Source organism: Passer domesticus, chromosome 4 (assembly GCF_036417665.1).
Source record: "Passer domesticus isolate bPasDom1 chromosome 4, bPasDom1.hap1, whole genome shotgun sequence".
Classification (NCBI taxonomy): Eukaryota; Metazoa; Chordata; class Aves; order Passeriformes; family Passeridae; genus Passer; species Passer domesticus.
In genome coordinates this window covers 59,128,974-59,150,718 of record NC_087477.1, presented here as the reverse complement: position 1 = coordinate 59,150,718, position 21,745 = coordinate 59,128,974, and the positions used below count along the sequence as shown (strand labels likewise).

The window sequence follows — 21,745 nt, the reverse complement described above, 5'->3', positions numbered from 1 at the left end:
AAGAAGTAACCTGAAAAACTAAAAATGTCTAACTAGAAACAGAGAGTGGAAATTGGAGGAGTTAACACTTAAATATTAAAGTTATGATCTGTCAAGATGACTACTTTATGACCACATTTGTTACTTATACGTAACGATTGAAGAACATATCACAAAAGGATTGATAAACTTTTTTTTAAATTTAGGAAATTATTTTGTTTTATTTTTTTAACAGCAATTGCAATTGTGTTTTGGTAATTAGATATCCCAACCTGGTCCAAAACCCAAAGATATTCATAAATACAAATAACAGCAGAAAGAAAAGATTGTTGACCATTTCAGAGATATAGATTGCCACCTCATTTTATCATTCCAAGACCAAACAGATACAAGTGCAAACAAAAGTTTCAAAATTCTGTATGTAGCATGATATTAAAGCATTGCATCACAGCATTTTGCTACACGCAATGATGTTTGCTGTTATTTACTCAATGTATATGTGTTAGCAGGGAATGCAATACAAAAGGAGTGTTCTGTGATTTTGCTCCACCACCAGCAGGTAAGTCTGAACAACTATTGAGCAAAAGATTATAGGAAATAGCTCAAGCACTCTGTCTACCCTTTTCACTAAAATAACAACACTAACCAGCCTTTTTAAATAGCTTGGGAGGCAAGAACCATAACAAAATCTATTTCCAGAAAAGTTGAATTCAGTCAGTTGGGTAAGTTGCGTGTCCATATGGTGAAGTCGGTACCATGCTGCTTCACTGTATCAATACTGAGCAATGGAACACAATTTCCCATTGAGCAACAGACAAGCTTATTCCCAAAGCCAAATGGCAAATGGCTATTTACCCCAGCTCCAGGAAAAGTTGCATGCAATTATTCCACCCCTGGAATATGAACTAGTGTCTTCACACATAACTAAGTTGAGGAGACATATTGGTTTGTTTGCAGCCAGCTCAGTCTCTTACTCAGGGCTAGTTTTCCACTACCCACTGCCTATCACTGTATTATGATACCTACATTTAGCAGAAATTCCCAATTAAGACATTATAAACAGAAATGTGTGAGTGGCAGGATATCTCCAAAGGCACAAAAGATAATCCACAGCACGTAGAAGGAGAGACGAATAAAGACAATTGAGATTTTTTTTTCAATGAAATGGGAAAATGTACTTTGTATTTAAAGAATTGTTCAAAAGGATGGGTCTCTATTATTCAATTCCCATGTGAAAATAAGCAGAGAACAAATTTGAACTTTTCTTGGGTTCCTCTTTTTGTAGTGTCACAATTAAAAAGTTGCTTTGGATTTGCATGGCAAGGTTTTGGTAGTGGGGGGCTGAAGAGGTGGCTTCTGTGAGAAGCTGCCAGGAGCTTCCCCCATGCCTGAGAGATCCAAAGCCAGCCAGCTCCAAGAGGGACCCACCACTGCTGGCAAGGCCAAGCCCAAGGACAACACTGGCAGTGCCTCTGGGATCACATATTTAAGATGGAGAAAAAATCATACTGAGCAGAAGCAACTGCAGCCAGAGAAGACAAGTGAGAATATGTGATAGAAACAGCTCTGCAGACACCCAGGTCAGTGGAGAGGGAGAGGGAGGAGGTGCTCCAGGCACCAGAGATGAGCTCCCCCTGCAGCCTGTGTTAAAAGCCAAGGGGAAGCAGCAGTTCCCCCAGCAGCCCACTGAGAGGTCCATGGTGCAGCACAGATTGACCTCCAGCCCAAGGAGGACCCCACAAAAGAAGAGCTGAATGCCTGCAGGAGGCTGTGACACCATGGAAAACCTGTGCTGGAGCAGGCTTCCAGCAGGACCTGTGGCTCCTGAAGGACTGCAGCTCATGGAAAGGACCCACATCAAGAACAAGTGAAAACGACACAGGAACTCAGAGTAACAATAAAATTATCACAGTGAACTGACAAAAGAACATAGCCATGTGAATTTAAATATAATAACTAATAAGACTAATTTTTGTTCTTTCCTGCTTCAGTTAACAAAGATTATATACCTAACTACCTTTATTTTATCATTCTCATTGATACTCCATGTGAGTTAAAGCATAGATAACTGTAGCACTAGGAAAACTAATTTCTGATTTTCTGTCACCTGCATCTAATGCTGCTATTCAAACACATGTGATGCTTCTAAGTGCTATGACCCATTAAAAATAAGCAAGAATCCAATAAGCTGCACAAGATTAGTTTTGCTAATATTGTTGACATTAAATGCATAACAATAAACACATTACTAAATGAAACAGATTGTAATCTTGCACTAAATGAAGGCATTATGAACCAGTCTTATTCTCTTTCATTAAGAATGCAATCAGATTTATATGCTAGAGAAAACACATTCAACACTTACTTAATCAACGATGACGAAACTTTCTTTTTCCAATAATTTAAAGCAAAGTTGAAGCAATAGAGTAATGTTAAATAGATGCCATAAAGAAAAGGGATTAAAGAGCTCAACTATAAAATAAGCCTCATTATACCAACCCCTAATGTTAGCCTAGAACTTGAAACCACATTGCAAGAGAATAAAAAGGGAAAAGTAATTTCTTTCACCCATGAAATAACACATGCTAAGTGGTGCTTTGAATAACTAGAAGCTATGTTTCATTGAAAGGAACAGTATTCCAGTAGTTGGTCCTTAGCTCTCAAGAAGGTCATTGAAATAAATTTCTCATTGATTTTCAAAAACACTTTGTCAAACCCATAACTTCTGTTTAGTTATATTTTAAAATTGATATATTTAATATACAATGCTAAGATGGGTATCTAACAAGTGACTACTCCATATAGAAACTAAAAATTAAGTATGATCAATAAAAGTGTAAAGGAATACCCCCTACAATTTTTATATTCTCTGCTGAATGTAGCTCATTTCATTAATGGAACTGCAGCATGAGCTTCTTTTGTCACTGGATGGAGCCTGCTTCAAAGAATCACCCAAATTAAACCTCGAGTGTACCAGCCCAGCTCCAACTGACAAGAATATTTCAGTACACTCAAAAACCACTAAAGAGCTAGAGAGGAACTTTGTTATGAAACTCTGAGTAACTGCACATTTTTGTAACACATTCAGGCAAGAGACCAGAGCGTATCAGAAATCCCAGTGACAACTGCTGCCAGTAGGAATGGAGAAAGCCTGGGAGATCCACTTGAGGCTGTGTATTTAGAGAGCCCATTGGCAGCTTATGCTAACAATCTCATCTAGAGTGTAAAAGAATGTAATGAAATAGCTCCTCAGGGAAAATCCTACCCAACCCAATGAAAAAGGCTAAGCCTGAGGAGCAAATGCTGCATGATGGGGCTACGGTTTCTCCAAAAGGCAGAGCCTGGATGTGTCTTGTTTCCCTGGGTGAAGGGTGCCTGGAGGGGACAGAGCCTTTAGTGGCATACAGGGTTCATGTCTGTGTGGCAGGAATAAAATACTAGCATAAAACTGCTATGTCTGCCATAAACCCATCGTTTTTAGTCATGAGATTTCAGGTTTGGTGTCACTGAGTGGTGTGATTCTGTTCTTGTGGCCCTCCTATGCACTTCCCTCAAGACATCCTGAAGCAGGACACTTCATTATCCATGTTATACTAAACCCCAGGAGAGCAAAGCTGCCATGCAGATACTACTTATTTCTAAAAAAATATATAAATTAAACAGAAAATAAATCAAGAACAAAGAAGAGGTGTGCAGGAAGGGACATATTTCAGGAGAATTATCCCACGACCTTGTTATGGATGGAGTGCCTTGTTAACAGTGAGACAGTAACAGAAAGTGCATTTTAGGAAGAGCAGATGTGAGATTTTTTTGGAGAAACCAGTCACTCTGTCCTATATGTATTGGAGGGGATACAGAAAAGGGCAAAGACAGAGATACCAGAAGGATTTGACAACATAATTGCAAGGCTGGAAAACAGGAGTGTACATTTTCATAATAAAAAATGGATAAATTCATGGAAGATTTTGAAGACAAAGAATCTACCTGACAGCTGCCTGGAAAACCATGGTAGAATTCTGGTCCCACTGAAACTACTGACCTATTTCATCTGACTTCTGTAAGGCTCACATTCAAACCTGCAATTTTTACAGTGTTTTGTGTGGCATATTCTCTACCAGGAGACAGTAAATGCTTTGTTGTGCATCATATTTAATATGCATTGGAGTTTGGCCTATATTTTGAAGAGTACATGGTGCTTACTTATGACTAAGCATACAATTTTATGCAGCATTTTTGATGGCTGATTCCACTCAGCCAATAATTTTATTGTGCTAATCTCTTTTTCTTTAAAAGCAAACAAACTAAATGTACTTTGCTTTGCAAATAAGAAAGACGTTTTTTACTTTGAGAAACACCATTTTATTGCTTGCTGAACCTGTCTGCTGGCTCACAGTACTCTCCAATTTGAATCAGTGAAAAAGTGTTGCCCAAAAGCCCAGAACAGGGTTTCTTTAAATGAACTTCAGCTTGAAATCTGAACAAAAATAATTCAACAAATTCAATTTGCCTAATTTACAAATAAATTTAGAAATTTGCCTATCTACCAAGTACCAGAATACTTGGATAATACCAAGGTAAGTAAGATATTTCAGAAAATCATCTAAGTTTACTAAATTTAGTTTTTAAATAGAAACATTATCATCTTTTTATATTCTTTGATTTCTTTTTCCTCTTAAGAGTCAAGGATATGAGGACAGTTGGCTTGCATGTACTAATTTCCAAAACCTTTGGGATTCTCAGGAGATGTGTGAGCTGCAGCTGAAAGCTGTTTGGACTAGAAAGCATATCACATTCTACAAACATTTTAACTTGAATGAAAAAGCCCTTTTTCAGAAGTACTTTCTAGCATCTTCAGCTACTGCAAACAGAGCTAATGCTACTCAGTATACTCACCAAAGACTGTCCTGGCAGGTACAGATTCTCTGTTCAGCCAGAATGACACTTGAGACAGAATGACAGTCATGATACAGGGGAGGTAAGTCTGAATGACAAAATAACCAATTTTTCTCTTCAAGTGAAAATGAGCCGTCATTACTGTATATTCACCTAGGTGCCACAAACAAACAAAATACAGTGAAACAAAAGGTTATCAACTTAAGAAAGTCCATTTCTTTGGTAAGAGAAAGTTTGCTATATTCATGTGAAACAAATGTTCTAGGGTTACATTGTACCTAAGATATTTTGTAATAAAAAGCATCCTATTGAGTATAAGAAAGATTTTGTGTACAGCTATTTCTTATTCCCACTGTGTTCCATGAAAATGGAACAGTGAGTGTTAAGGAACTTCCAGGAAGTTTTGTTTGCACTGAAAAGTACTTCAGCCTTGAAGGCTTTTGCTTATAAGCAACTCTCTGCATTCACACACCACCTCTCTGAGAATTTAATCATGGTCAGAAAGCAGCCATGGGGGCCATCACAGCCTGGCACGTGCAGGAAAGCAGACTAGAGTCTAGCAGAATAGTCCAGTATTTCATGTCAAAAACATGATGGAAGGGAAGCATGGTTGAAACCTGTCTGCTTTACCATTTACTAGACAAAATCTATGTCACTTGCAATATGAAATTTTACAAATATCCTAACCCTGGGTTACAAATGTTAGGATTAAACATGAAGCTCCAGATAGCATTTTAAAAAACAGTTACTTAGGGCAAGTTCACCTATGCCATCACCAGTTAATTACAATTCAAAAGAATCAGTGAAGTGCTGTTTTGTGTTACTTGTACAGTACATGCCTAAGAGATCACATTTCGCAACATTCTTTTTCAGAAGCCTGTAACACCACCTGGGATATAGTTTTCACAGCCAGTAACTGCCTTTTTCTCCAAAATATTTCAAAATATCTTTTACTAACCTGTACTTGACTTAACTGTTTCTTTTCCAATTGTTTGGCCTAAAAGATCATACTGATTCAGTCTTGACCCATCTGGTGCCACTTGCACTGAATCTGAAGCATTATAAGTCCAAATGTATGTCACTTCTGAAGTTGTGTATGCATCTGTGAGAAACAAAGTAAAATGTGTTGCCAACAATTTAAATTAAACAGCATCCATCAAAACTCACAGAATTACAAGAGCCACTTATTTTTAAAATAAAAACCCCAAAGAATTTAAAATTATGTTATAAAAAATATCTTTGGCCATTTAAAATAGCTTTACTGTAAATTAAGTGCCTATTGCAGCACGGGAATAGGGCACTCACTTGTGAACTTATTAACTACAATTTCTTTCTATTAAACTAAAAACAACATCTCTTCTACATGGTTAAAAGACTTGTCAGAGATTAGATATTATATGTATCCTATAATTTGTGATAAGGCAGATGAACAGAAGAACCATTTTCAAGATTCAGAACACACAAAATTTTTAAAAATTCATTCCTGTATAGTTCTGACCTTACATTGTCTCCACGCTCAACTTCAGGGATGTGTCACAAGAATTTTATTATTAGTTGAAATCCAGACTTAAATATGGGAAGCCAGCAGTGAAAACACCCTGGTACCTTGTTCTGCCTACCCTCTTAAATCTCACTAGTGTTCATTATTTTGGGGGGCACACCAACATTAAACAGGCTGCTCTCTCAGTACATTCATGATCAAACATACATTTAGCCTGGTCTCTCAAAATAAACTAGTATGAAAGCAAATCAACACTGTATTTTAAACAGCACTAATGCCTCTCCAGTAAGTAAGAAAAAAAAAAGAGTATGTCCTGAAAGTTTTTCCAGTCTAATATGCTTTTAACAAATGGAATATGAAAGAAAAAGGGTAAACCACTGATGGAAGAAGTTGGATGTTCATTTTGATTGACTGAGACAAGTACATTTTATATCCTACACCATAACTGCAGTGCAATTAAAAAGTAAAGCGTCATTACTGTTGGTCTGCAAACATTTTCACTTGAGAAATCTCTAGAGGCTCAGAAAGTAGCTTCTTCATACAACTAGCCATAAATTGCATGACTAACAAAATCTAGCAGGTGGGTAGCAAGTAGAGATTTTTAACACTTCCCATATGTCCTTCCAGCTTAACACAAAAAATATTTCTGCTTTAATGCAAACCAGCAGTATGGCAAATTGGGCAAATAGTTGATTTGTCTCCATTCTCTTCACTGTCAGCTAGACTTTTTGAAAATAAAAAAGAAAAGCAATCTATTAAGCTACAGCTTCTCCCATACATTCAGTTTGGCTTTTCTCTTATGTATAAAAAGAGACATTCATACACGCTGATGATCCTCCTAGCAACGTAAGATTAGCAGCATATGAAGAGCTGTGACAAATGTATACCACTGGCAAACTTGCCTTAACCAAAATCCTCACGATTCCTGCTTATTTTCACCACTATTCTTCATTCAAATTCTATCCCAGACTAAAAGGTGAAAAATGCACAGTTGACTAGAATTGAGTCCTAGGTAAAGAAATAAAATGTGTGTGAAGCCATTCAAAATGAACAGAAGAGTCCCCTGAATGTGCCAACAGGCACGAGTGACTTTGAGGGAAATGAAATACACTTTTTAAAATCACATTGCTCACATTTAGAATTCCTCTGATTATTGGAAAATCATAGGCAGAGAAAAAAAGAGCAAGCTGGTAAGAAAAAACAAACAATCAAGACCAAAAAAAAGACAAAAAAGGAAGTGACTCACACAAAGTCTAATACATCCAGTAATAAGGGTTTCCAGCCTAAAACTGCTGCTGAAGAAAGCAGTCTTTTGGCCTGAGTATAAGTTCCATTATTACAGGAGTTTTCAAATTGTTTTGAGTCTTATATAGGAGTCTTTTTTTCCTGCAACACCTTATAAATCCAACATACCTAGCTGGGCATTTATATGTAAATATTATTAGTCAGTGGCTGATTTTGGCTAACATCTCAGCTGATTTAGGCTGCATTATGTATCACAAATATAATACTGAGGGGGCAGGAAAAGGCTCCATGATGCAAATAGTATTCATTCTAATGACCTTTTATCTCCATAGCTAAGATTTCCTTCAAATGTGGAAACATCATCAGAAGCAAAGGCTTTGTTTAATTTGCCACAAACTCCAAGGAAAAGGGATGTTGGAGCACAGTGGAGAGAGTGTGCCCAGTAGCACAGTGCTATGACAAGCATCATGTGGCTAATGAGGTCCTTAATGGCAGCATATCCCCTGTTTTGTATTCTGTGGGTGCTACAATTATTGTAAAGTCAGCCAGAATTTATAGGCTTTAACTTGTTTCCTCAAAAAACCCAATTTCCTTTCCTGAGCACAGCAGAGAATGCAGGCGGCAGCCAAAGGAAGAAAAAAAAACTTTTAGAGTAAAAAATCCAGGAAATATATATAATCAAGAAGAAAAACAATGCCTGTAATCTAAGAAGGTGAAATAATGCTGCTTTTAAAAATAATACCAGTGAGGTCAAATTCCACCTGTCTGTAACATGCAGATGCACTGAAGAATAAATTTTTTTGTCAAATGAAGCCATTCGTTATTGCCTTCATTGAATAACATTAAAAATACCATTTACAATAAAGAGATATTAAGTTTTGGTGATAAATTTAAAAAACCCACTCACTGAATTCCTTGATCTGCTCTTTGTTAATGCTACACAGGTTACGTGCACCCAGTTCTGTGTTGGTCAGTATGATTTACACACTGCAATGAGAGTAGACCAGTGCAGTGCTGATCAGGTGCAGGTGTTTATTGTGAATTGGAGCAATTAAATGTTTAAAATACACTAGAAGACACAATACTTGAATACAGAAAATAGATTTTGATGTGTCAGGATACAGATTTTTTTTAAGTCCCATCTTGTGGTTTACATTTCCCATGTAACAATTTCCTGAAACAAAATTATGCTGAGAAATGTTAGATATTCACTAATCAAAGGTTCTACTTCCCATTATATACTTACAGCTGCCAAATTTTAGTGGGCACGAGTGAGCATCCATAGGGAAGTCCTCCAAGTGCATTGGACATTCAGCTTGGACTGTAAGCCTAAAAGGCAAAAAATCTCTATGCATTTAAGTAATTTAGCAGGACAAGAAAATCAGTTCCACAGAAATGAACAGAGTTCATGCCAATTTAGTAGACTGAATTGAAATTTTAGATTAAACTAACAAGAATTTAAATCAGCTTTTACTTCTTCCATTTTATGTGTTCCTTTGAAAAGCATTTACTTATCATATCAAGTACCTGTAAAAGTTGACCTCAAAATTATGAACAAAGGTAACTTAAAGAAAAATACAAATTAAGTGCTGCCAGGTTGTTAAGAAAAATAATTTTCTTCTCATAATATTCTGTGGTACTTGTGTGCTACTATAGCTCTTAAAGGCTTATTAAAAAGCATCTAAAATACAATTAACTTGCCAAAGAACTCTAGTCCAGTCTTTTAAATTAATTTATTTACAGTTTGAATTGAAGATACAGAGAAAAAAATATTTATGTTCTTTCAAAAGATTGCTGCTCCTCATTCTCCATGTTACTAGTGATTATTATTTACATTTATGTAAAGTGTGACAGTATGTTAACAAACATCCACTTTTGCCCATTTTTGTGAAATATCCCAGTATCATATAAGGGGATTACTACAATAAAAATAATTTAAAACAATTTGAAGAAAGCTTTTCATGGACTTCCCCATTATTTTTAATTAAAAAAAAAAAAGAAGCCAAGGAAAACCCCTATGTTTCTCCTTCATATCCTTTAAGTCTTCTCTGGGCAGAGGATTTTTCTATATGCCTTTTCTTCCTCTTCATCAGTTACAGCTTTCTGTATTCCCAGTGATTCTTAGTCATTGTATTCTCTGCCATATTCTCCCAGTCTTCCACCAAAAAATATTGCATAATTCTACTCCTCCACTCCCCAGGAATGTTTATCTGAATTCAAGGGGCACCAAGAGATAAGAATCAGCAAACAGCTGAAGCCAAAGGAAAGAAATGAATGAGCCTCTGATGTAAATCACACAATCATTTTATGTAGACATGATAAAAGTATTTGTTTAAAATCTAGACAAAACAGTTAGATCAGTGTACACATTAATCTCATACCCTGAGAACCAACAAACTCACAAGCAACAAAAATGCTTAGTCAATTATAATTAACCTGACCCAGCTTATGCTTCATAATGGTTTCAAACAGTATTTCCTATAATTTATAGCATATGATTATTATACTCTCTGGAGAAAGAGACTTTCAGCCACCTTAGATAGATAATTCTCAAATACCGATTTGAGCCAAGGCAAAAATACAATATAGGGGGCCTGAATTTACTTCAAGCAAACTTTTCTGAATCTCTCCAAGCACTACATCATCCAATATCATCAGCAGTCTGCCCATCAGCACTCAGCAGTGTAAGGGTTTCAGAGCTGTGTAGTAAAACTGGGTTTCAGGGATGCTGGCATGGCTGCATGGAAAAAAGTACCAGAGTACATGTTAACTTTGAAGCTCACATTGTCTATCTTAGGCTAGGGATTTTAAGTCAACATTCACAACAACTTCAATTTATTAAGTATTCTCCAAGAAAAAAAAAAAAAACAAACTAAGTCAGGGGCTTCTGGAAACTTGGGTAAAATATTAAAAAAAATTCACACAGGTAACATCATTGCCAAAGGAGTTACCAAAGAAGAAATCAGTCTTATAAAAATGCTACCAATATCTGTGTATACATGATTTTTTGTAATTTTTCGTATTCTATATTCTATTTTTTTAAGTAAATTTAATACATTTTACCAGCTGAAATATTTATCTTAGCTACAAATAATGCACAGATAAAAAAAAAAATTTCTAAGTTAAATATTTTAATTAGATATAAAGAAACAGTAATTACACAGTAAGACATATTTTCCCTTTAGCTCTTGCTGAAAAGAATTTGAGACCATATTACCTCTTCATTCCTGCTTTGTTTTTTTATTCCCCTGATCTTAATAAAAAATTTTCTTAGAGGCTCACATATTCAGTACAATGGCTGCAGTAACAGGCTAAACTCCTACATTATTTTAGTCATTATTAGACAGAGTTGGTAAACTCTACCTGAAGGTCTCACATAACTTTATTCAGGTGTTCAGTGTCTTCAATACATTACAAAAACTGGGGCACACATAGGGAAACTGATCTAACTCTTTATCAGCCAAGAGGCTTTTAACAGAACTGGAAACAAAGCATGCATTTTTCTAGCTTTCTTTCTGCTTAGACAAAAGTAAAACAAAGGAGAGTTCTCCTGAGACCTCATTTAATTGTTCAATGGAAAAATCACATCAAGAAACAGCATGGGTAGAGTAGAGATGAACAAACATACCTCATGGTGTACAAGAGTGTCCCATCGTCCTGGATTCGTAGAAGCTTGTTTGGCATTGTCATGTTATGAGCCACTGACTTCTTCCCATTGTGAAAAAATGTATCTGGGGTCCAGATTTTGCTGGCCATTAGGTTGTTCAGTCGAAGAATGTTCATTGGGCCTTTAAATTTTAATCTCTCATCCTTCCATCGCTGACGGAAGAACACATCTATCGTGTACTCCTGTCATGGAATAAATATATGCTTTTTTTGACACAATGAAACACTAATCTGCTTGCTGAGAACAAAAATAGAAAAGCTTTGTTTGCACAATTCCCTCGGCAAAATTGTCAAGGGAAAACAATCACCACAAAAAAATTGTGTAGTACCGAGAATAATAAGCAGGAAGTCACTGTATTAAGGGTATGACATTCTTCTTCATGATTGCTAGGTGTTGCTTTTATATTGAACTCTTTCAATATTTATATCTGTATCTGATATAAAAGTACCTGTGACCTGGGTAACTAGAGTAAACACAGTAAGGAAAGAAAGTAAGGAAAAAATACACAAGATTAAATAGTTCTTTCACTATGTCCTGTAGAGTAACCCAGCATTTCAAGAGCATGGAGAATGGCTGAGCCTGGGAGTAAGGAAACAAGGCAACCCATAAGGGGTACACCAGAACAAGCAGAATGATACAAGATTTTTCCAAAGAGGAATGTAAGGCTCTGTAGTGGTGTGGATTTTATGAACAAAAGTACATAGATAGGAAGCAACAGCTGCTGATTAACAGGTGACACACACTGCCTGGTGAACCTTACTCTGATGCCTAGTCTTGGGAAGGCAGAAAAGTGGGGGAAAAAGGATCCAAGCAAAACCAGATGGATGACCTGGACCAGATGCCTGTGTCAACAGGCTGGGTATCCCATCTGCTGGGTTTTGTTACTGTTTAGTTGGTTGCTGGCTAGGGTTAAACCACAACACAAACAAACAAAAAACTGATTAAACATTGATAATGTGAATTCATCAGCTATCTTCAAAATGGAACTGTAAATGGATTTAGTGTTTTGCTTCTGTCAGCACAGCATATAAATTGGATATGGGAGAGCTTAAAAACTATGTTGGAAGTAAACTGTATTTGGCGTATTGGAAAATGCTACCTTGGTGCAATTTTGTTTTGTTGGACAGGTACAAAATGTGGTCTCATGACTTCAAAATATTAGTATGCTGCAACAGTCTGTACTACTGCAATTGCTCTGCATAGACCATTTTCAAGTAAATTACTTTGAACGGACAAGGCCTGATAAAATTTAACCAATATAAAATTTTCAAGGGATTTCAATATAAAAGTGACTTCAAGGAACTTATCAGCCTCTATCATTTTCTGCTGGCTCCCTTGTGTGCCGATTAACAAGGCTTAAGGTTCTTCTCCATCAATCATACAGCAATACAAAAGGAGTGCTGACTAGACAGAGACAGGTGACAGCTCTCTTCAGCTCCTTTGGTCTGAGAGCCAAAGAGCTGTGAGGGCCTTTTCCAGGTCAGGGCCAGAGGCTAAGGAGAGAATGAGGAATAAAGGAAAGAGAATTTTGTTATGTGAAGGAGCCTGACAGGAGAGAAAGCAGTTCTCTTTATGAATGGCGACACATGCAAAGAGATATTTTGGAAATTATGGGTACTTATAAACTAATCTGACAAAAACCAGAAGCTCAGTTTTTAGCTATACCAAGAGGTAATACATTAATAAAATTTTGCCATTTTTCTAATTAAAGTTTTAAATTTTAAAAATAATCTTAAATAAAACTATCATGACAGTACACAGAACTTTTATTTGCTTGGTTTTCTTTAATCCCATTTTCTATTTTCTCTAATAATATTTTAATAAATATATCTCTCTAATACAAAACTATGAACCTCTAAAACATGCATTTCTTTGATATTATACTTGATTTTGTTCAGTACCTCATCACTGCTAGAGACATTGCCTCATAACAAGTGGTTTGCTCACTTCTCTATGATAGATCACATTTAATTGTCCTTTTTTATTTGCTGATTTATATGATGTTTTATTTGTTAGAGATCATGTGACTTAAAATCCCATTTGCAAATAACAAGTTACCTATCAGTTCAGTTGCAGACCAGGGAAAGTGACAAAATGCATAATACCATGGAGGATCAGGAGCAGCAGGCGAGTATATGAAATATGGATAGAAATACCAGGTAATTAAAGGAAAATTGCCCTAAGAGCCTCCTTGTAGTTTTCATCTGAGGGGCACTACCAATAAATCATTTTTATGTTAAGACTGATGTTTGAGGTATGAAGAATTGGGAAGAAGAGCCTGAAGGGATTAAGACTGAAATTCCACTGAAATTCAACAGGAGTGAGTGATATGTCCTACAGGTTCTTTTGACAAACACCTCTGCGCATAAATGATTAGAATATAAATTTGAACCTTTTTGCAATGTTTCTATCAATAAAGAACTTCAAAGATCCCACTTTTTCACTGTCTTTCAACATACATAAAAAGAATTACAAAAGAAATAAAATAGGGAAAAAAGAGGCATGAAATACCACTAAATCAAAACAGCAACATTTCACAAAAACCCGCATCTGCTGCATGGCAACAGCTAAGGAAGCAGAATGAGCGGGAAAGAATGAGAAGCAGAATGAGCTGCAGCCTTGAGAGATCCTACTGGGAAATCTCTGACTGATGCACAGGTAATGGTTAATGGCTCAAACACTGTTAAGATAATCACAAAAGGACTTTGCCCACTATGGCAAACTGTATAAAGAAGCAACTGCTCATCTGAAACCACAGAACTCCCCTCTCTCCCTCTCTCACCCCTCTGAATTCCTGGAAATTTGGACAGTAAGTTAAGCTTCCAGAAGGGAACTTGAGATAAGATAAAGGTGCTACTATTGTCCCATTATCTCAGGTCTAAGGAGAAGTAAACAAGGCTGAAGCAATGTATCCAAGAGAAGGCAGCTCCACAGATGTGCTGTAAATAAGCCCTGGCTGGGTCTGGCAGGGGGAGACCATAGCTGCCAGGCTCATTTCTGGGATCTTCCACCTGAGGACTGCACTCGATCCACAGCTGAAACACATCCATGGTATTGCAAAAGACAGTGTAAAGCTGCCCTCCCCAGGAGAGGTGTCTGGGCACTCCCATTGTAAATTTGAACATATATTAACCCATCATTAATACTAACATACATATTAACTCCATTTCTCATGGGCTTCCCCCACCCCTGGCAGATCAAAACTATGACCACCACTTTGACTAACAAACACTGAAATTACATCAAGTCTTCTTGAATCCATGTGTGGTGATATCTTTCTATTCTCCTTTCCTTCTCTCATTTCCTTACAAATTTTCTTCAGTGTTATTTTTATGCTTTTGTACTGCTATATTGCTATTGATACTAATAACCAAAATGGCTACATACCCCCTTTCCATTGCAACCAAAATTTTCCAAAATTAACTAATATAATAATAATAATAATAATAATAATAATAATAACAAATGAATAATATGTAAATATATAAACATGTATGTATGTATGTATGTATGTATGTATATATAAACACTGGTCATTCTGTGTTGTTTCACCCTAATCTGCTCCCAGGATCAATTAATAAGAGCTTGAATTACCCTCACCTTTAGGGTGGTTTGTAACACCATCCGGACTGTCCTGGAGACCTTTATTTCAGAACATCTCATTTAAAAAATGGAAACAGGGAATAAACCAAGGTTTGGTGCGAATGATGACAAACACCTTCTGTTTCTATTTACCACAATAGTAGTAAAATTTCACATAGTTCTTAAATAACTTATCTTTCTACAGACTTCTTTGCATTTTTTTTTCAATGGAAGTATTAGGATCTTAATTTTGTTACTGTCCATTTAAAATTATGATTTAAAGCAAAATGCAAACCCTGCCTTTGCATCCCAGTGCTATATTCACTGATCCTGTGTTCCTTTCTGTCCCAAATCTATTATTTTTATGATCATGAATATCCCTACTGATGTTTCCCATATTAAAAAATGAAAAAACAGGAAGGTATTGAAGTGCATTGGATATAATCAATATGATAAAAAGGCAGCTACAAAAAGCTGCTACATAAAGATTTTGAGACTAATTCCTATTCAATATATTAGATATATACCACTTTGTGGTAAATGCTGTGTAATGTTTACTTTTCAGTCAAGACTAGTGTCCATGACAAAGGCAAATCTGGACTCCAGAAAAAAACCTCAGATTAATACCTGAGGTATAATCAGGTATTAATATAATAATCATATTCTCCTGTGAAAAACACCTTTTCTCTCTGGACATGACCTAACCACTCTGCAGTATATAGTGCAGTATCTCCACAAAATCACAGGAGAACACTTCCAGGTCTTCAGAGGACTCCTGTGATAATTTCTAGACAAGAAAGTGCTTCCTAATGTGCTGTGTCTAAAATGGTGCTTATACAGCCAGACTCTAATGCAGTACAATTAAACATAATCTTTCAAATATGTGTTCTACTACCTTACATGAAATTTTAGGTACAGGCAATGAGATTCTTGCTACAGTTTTAAGAAGCACTTGACCCTCTGCCAGTTCAATGAAGAACAAAATTGCAAGGAAATTTTATTCCTCTTTTAATATGCAGTTGTTGTGCATACCACCATGCACCAGATGTTAGTGTCTCTGGCAGAGGCTTTAACTAACTTGAGTAAAGGCAATCCCTCCTCACTACATGAGAGGTTTTTTTTGGTTTTTTTTTTTGGGGTGGGGTTTGGTGTGTTTTTTGGTTGGTTGTTTTTTTGGGGTTTTTTTGGGTTTTTTTGTTTGTTTGTTTGTTGGGGGTTTTTTTGGTTTTTTTTGTTGCTAAGGCCAGATTTGTATGGAAAAAAGTTCAAACAACAAAAAAATGTACTCTTATCCTTTCCAATAATGGTTGGCAGATTTTGGCAGTTTTAGCATCTGGAGTAAAGATGGACATGTTCCAAATATCTCAAAAATTGTAGGTGTCCATTAGCAAGCAGCATTGTCCTGAAGCAGATGGAACATTTTATTAATTACCTTCTGGAACACAGCATTTTGTTTAATGAATAGTTCAAGCCAGAGTTCCTCATTCCCTAATTGTAAAGATTTCTCTGAGTCACTTAGTATATTTGTCTTTTTCCTGAACACTCTTAAAGCTCTTAATGGACACATATATATAAAACCAAAAAAAACAATTTTAAATACTGTACAATATAAAACGTTTAAAACACAAATAAAAAAAAATAAAAGCAAACAAAAGGGAAATGGCACATACAGCTTTTCGCTGAGTCCTTAGAACAGTTAGAAATACTGTGGTTGCTACACTGATGAGACAGTTCAGATTCATGGACCTAAATGTCACCTAGCTAATATAGGGACTGCATATTAATATTTATTTTTACATCAGTATAATTTCTTAATTTTAATTCTTAAGACATACATTCTTGTTTTCATATCTACCTTAAGGAAATGTGTAATTTTTCTTTTGGATTTGCTTAAAAACTCACAATCTTAGTATGTAACTGGTGCAGTAGAATACTAAGATGATTGATATGTATCTAAGCATCAAAATTACTTTCAAGAAAACCAAGAAGGACTTTAGACAGAAGATTCAAAAAAATGTAATTAGTCAAAGAAAAACAATCTGCTCATTATGTGCACTCTTTCCATAACCTGATATTCATTGGTGTGACGAATGTAATTTTTTGATGCAACTTCTGCTATTCAATTTATTAAACCTGCACACTAGATATTTTCAGTGAGTGCTGAAATTAGCTTTCCAGTAGGAGGATTCACATCACTAGTTGGTTGTCTTGGTGGTTGTCTCTGTGGGCAGATCCATGCATGGATGTGCAGATGGCACACAGAAGGACCAACACACTACAGCAGTCTGCATAAGCTACTTCATCACTGCACTGCTTGCTTTGCCTAGGCCCACCTACCAGACTGGACAAACAATCCATCTCACTTTCTACTTTTCTCTTCTCTGAAAACAAGCAGTTGTCATACAATATGAGGGCTGAAAGGATTCTCCTCCAAACCCCCTCAATGCTCCAACCATAAGCACTGACTACTCAGGCTCTGTACAAGCACTTCTCAATCAACATCAAACCTCACAGAGAAATAAACTGAGTCCATTTCCTCTTCTCCAAAACCTACCTCCTGATGTGTACACAACACAGAACATAGAAGGAAACAGCAGACAGACAGAAATTCCCTTCAGGTCCTTCAGAGTGTGGATCTTACACACTAGTGACTAGAAACCTTGAAAATATCCTGATGAAGGAGGACTGTGGTTTGAAACTGCCCTGTTGGTTATTTTTTATCAAAACCCTTAACAGCCCTGTTAAAAACTGAAACACAATCCCATCACTACATTTCAAAGGAACATGTATTCGTTTTTAAATACATAAGAAATGTCTGCCAGATACCTATGCCCTTTCATACTATCAAGAATATGTGGAATATTTCTAGGGAATTGCAGCACAATTTTTCTCTATATGAAGAACTCATTTCAAGACTTTTATTTCTGCCTAATCCGTCAACTTCAGTTATTTTTGTCTAAGCATTTAATCAAAACATGAAGTATTAAAAAAATCTGGAAAGAATGTGTTCAACCAGTTTGAACAATAGTGTCTAGGGAAGAGAATGTCTTTCTACTCATATTCATTTATGAAAAGGACCTTCTCTGAATAATTTTCTCTCTCTTTTTTTCTATATACCTGATGTAGAGTGAACTCTGAGTCTAAAAGAAGCATCAAGGACAGATAAGAGAGTTCTGTAGAAGACACAAATAGGGATTACTTAGAAAAGAGACTAGAGGACGTTCTTCTGCTGTCACTGAAAATAAAAACACTTGTCATTATCCCTCCTTTATTCAGACATGGAGAAAGAGTAACCCTGAAACAGAGTGGATGCCTGGTGCCAGGAACAGGAATCCAAACAAAGGTACAGAGCGAGCTAACGGCAGTGACAGGCTTGGACACAGCCTCTGACAAATCACTCTCCAATACTGATTCCCTTGGCAGGATGCACAGAGAAAAAAGCCTTCCCAACAGAATAAAAGGATAGAAACTCTGCAAGAGATCATCTGAGATATTCTCATCAAAATTTCAATGTATGGATTTAACTTCCAAAGGCAATGACCTGAGCCCACAATATATTGACTTTTCAGAAATATATCAATTATAAAAACACAACCTAGATGTTCCCCAATTCTACAAAAAAATTCAAAATGTATTTTTATTTCTTTTACTCTTTAGTCTTCTCTTACTGAGCTCAAATAGTAACTACATAAAAGTAATTGCAGTACTTTTTTTTTAATCTTCCCGAAAATTAAATCATCTTGATGCATTCCCTTATCCTGTCCAGACTTACATATCATACCAGCTCTGTAAAGCTTCTCTTAAGTTAAGAAATTCTACCTAATAATTAGACTCTGAAACAAAGCTAAAAAATAAGTTGCATACAAAAAACATCCCCAAACAAAATGCGAAATACAAACTGAAAAAGGAAACAGGGTTCCAAGTTCATCCACTATCTCTAAAGAACCATCCTCAATTGTAGTGATGAATGCTGTAACAATCCTTCTGATTATGTCTGTATTTGACTTTCAGTCTTCACTGAGAATTTCTATTCTGGATGTATTTGAAAAATCAGAAACACTTATTGCCATTTCAGTTGAAAACTGATGAGATGGAAATGTGTGTAGTGATGAACTAGCTGTGTATGGTGATCTCTACAGAGAAATGTTCCTGTTCCTTGAATTCTAAGTGAAAAATGGGAAGTCTATCATCAAGAAATTAAGAAAATCTGTTGTTTACAAGTGACTTGGGAACAAAGGTGCAACCACAGTAAACAAAACTTCCCAAGAACAATGAAAATCTAAGACTGCAAGATGAAATACAAAAGTTTCAGAAGGCTTCTTAGTTTTAATAGTCAAGCTAAACTGATTCAAGTCCTGCCACCTACTAATCGTGTGTTGGAGGAAAGCAGGAAAGACTGCTCCCAACGACAATCAGAAAGACTGTTCTGAGGCAAAATTTGCTAAATCTTGGCAAATCTTTCTTCACAGCAGACCTTATATAAAGGGTCTCAGTACCTGCATAATCTGTCTTACATAAAATAACTGTTGCTTAAGGAGTAAATAGATCTCATTTATATATATATATATATATTTTTTATTTTTGTTTCAATTGTGGACATCAGGACTTAATTTGTTTATGGTTATGGGGGAAATTTTAGGAGCCAAAGTATCAGGAGAGCCTGGAAAGACACCAAGTCTGAGAAAAAGAGGTAAAAATACATTGCTTTCAGTGATGAAATTCAAGTTAGCAGCATGTAGATTTATAATGAGGGTGCAGTCTCCCAGATTTCAAATAATTAATTTTTAAAAACAGAAAATAATCAGGTTTAATGTTCAATCCTTTTATATCCTACAAATTATAGTCCAACCAAGTTCATCCCTTACCTCTGAATTTTCAAAATTAAACATTTTAATTTCATGATAAATGCTTTAATTAGCCTCTGTAACAATAATTTAGTCCTATAACTCTTCAGCAAATTAAGAGATGCTTTGTTTTTCAGTTGTTCTGTCCAATTTTTCATTTGTTTGTTTTTCTAAATAATGCAGCTTTTCTTCTCTCGGGCTAATGTCAAAATCAATTTTTATCACTGATTGGGTTGGAAGCCTATAAGGCATAGCATCACAATACTGAACTTGAACATTTCTGAGAAAGAACAGCTCAAAAAGACAGAAGAGTGCAAGTAAAATCAGTTTAAATCCATGTTTTTCTTTGCTGTCCTTGATTCTTACTAGTTTGCAAAAGGAAGTTGAAAATCCTTATACATTGGCACTGCATAGTTGACATTAAATAGAGTGGTTGACATACAATAGCTTTTCTTTGACACAAATGATATAGATACCTAAATATTTTTGTTCATTTGAAGCACAGTTTGCAACTGACTCCTGGCCAAGAGAGAACACATTTGGTAGCTGACTATTCTGGTCAGAACAGAGAGTAGCATCTTTTGAACTTAGTCAAAATGTTAATCCACTATAAGGACCAAATGTTTTTGACTCTTAACACATTTGGAGAAAAATCTCAGCCTCAGCTTCCATTTCCTGAATTTATCAACAGCAACTTCAGCTGGCTTAAAATCAGTCAAATATCAAATTCCCCTGGAAATAATGATTTTTTTTTTTTGGCAAAAATACTGGATACTGGAAAAATACAGCAAATATGAATGAAAACCCAGAATGAACAAGGACTGAGTAACAGATTGAACATCATACCATATTACCATTAATGGGAACAGCTAGTGAGGAAAACAGAAACCTCACAAATTCATAGTAATTCAACAACAAAGGTTAGATTTAAATTTTATTAACTTTCTGTATCAACATTATGTGAGAGCTGTGACCTTAGCTCCAATCCACCCATCACTGCCTGTGTGCCACTTCTTCGATATTGTAAACACATATTAAACAACCCCCATGTCAGTGAGTCTCCCTCCTGTTTTCAAAAGCACCCTTCTTCTTCTAAGTACCATTATGCTTCACAATATACTAACCAAGGAGGAAAAAACAAACTGCAAAATTGATCATGCAAAGGGGTGCAGTCACACACCTGATGATTTTACCACTATAAGAAACCCCAGTGGAAGGAATCCAAGTGCAGCAATAATCAGAAGAGTTTTGGGCAACAGCAGTGTTCAGCCTAAATACCTCATGTGACTGAGGACCTCACCATTTACATTGTACCAGCAGTGGAGTTCAGGAGATGGGACTCAACCTTCCTGAAAAAATCTGAGCTTGGGATCCTCTAAAAATTCTAGAAGACATGGGCAAGAGTCAAAATTATTCTTCCAATAAAGCCTTTTAAGGAAGAAATTTAAAAAAATATAATATCCCAGAGTTTCCCACATTTACGGAAGAAAATATCAATGAATCCTCTGTATACTAGTTTAAATTATTGATTCAGTCATGCAGCTCCTAAATGAAAAAGTACTCATGGTTAAAACTGTAATGTCACCTTCATGTTCAACAGAATATGCGATGGTTTGGAAGCTATTATTTCAAAACTCACATGTTGGAATTTTCTCATTGACTGCTCATACGTTTCAAAATTATTTTATAATTATCAACAGAACAAGCTAAATTAACCCTGAAGCTTGTAGTAATAAGAATTAAACTGCTCTTACTTATCTATCTACTTATCTGCAAACAAACCTACCCATTAGAGTAACAGCTGGCATTCTGATGCACTGCACTCTGCTTTGATGAACACCTCTGCATAGATCTGTGCACTGTCTGCATGTCTATGCAAGCAGACATGCAGAGTTCTCCATACATTTATCCACTGATGTCAGAAGTGTGTTGGGAGGGAGGGAATAGGCTCTTGGAGCTTTTCATTATTTTTCCATTTAAGCACAGATGACTTGCACATCCTTGGGTAAGCCTCCTTGTGCCTCAGTACTCATC

At 36.0% G+C, this 21,745-nt stretch overlaps 1 protein-coding gene across 3 annotated transcripts in view; it reads right to left on the bottom strand.

The window, feature by feature from the left end:
• GABRA2 (gamma-aminobutyric acid type A receptor subunit alpha2) overlaps positions 1 to 21,745 on the bottom strand; it is a 79,434-nt gene that overhangs the window by 14,340 nt on the left and 43,349 nt on the right. For all 3 annotated transcript variants that reach the window (XM_064418267.1, XM_064418269.1, XM_064418268.1), the window contains exons 5-8: positions 11,247 to 11,467; positions 8,865 to 8,947; positions 5,831 to 5,974; positions 4,873 to 5,025 (exon numbers count right to left, since the gene is read on the bottom strand). In XM_064418267.1, coding sequence (XP_064274337.1) covers positions 4,873 to 5,025; positions 5,831 to 5,974; positions 8,865 to 8,947; positions 11,247 to 11,467 — 601 coding nt within the window. The remainder of the gene's footprint in view (positions 1 to 4,872; positions 5,026 to 5,830; positions 5,975 to 8,864; positions 8,948 to 11,246; positions 11,468 to 21,745) is intronic.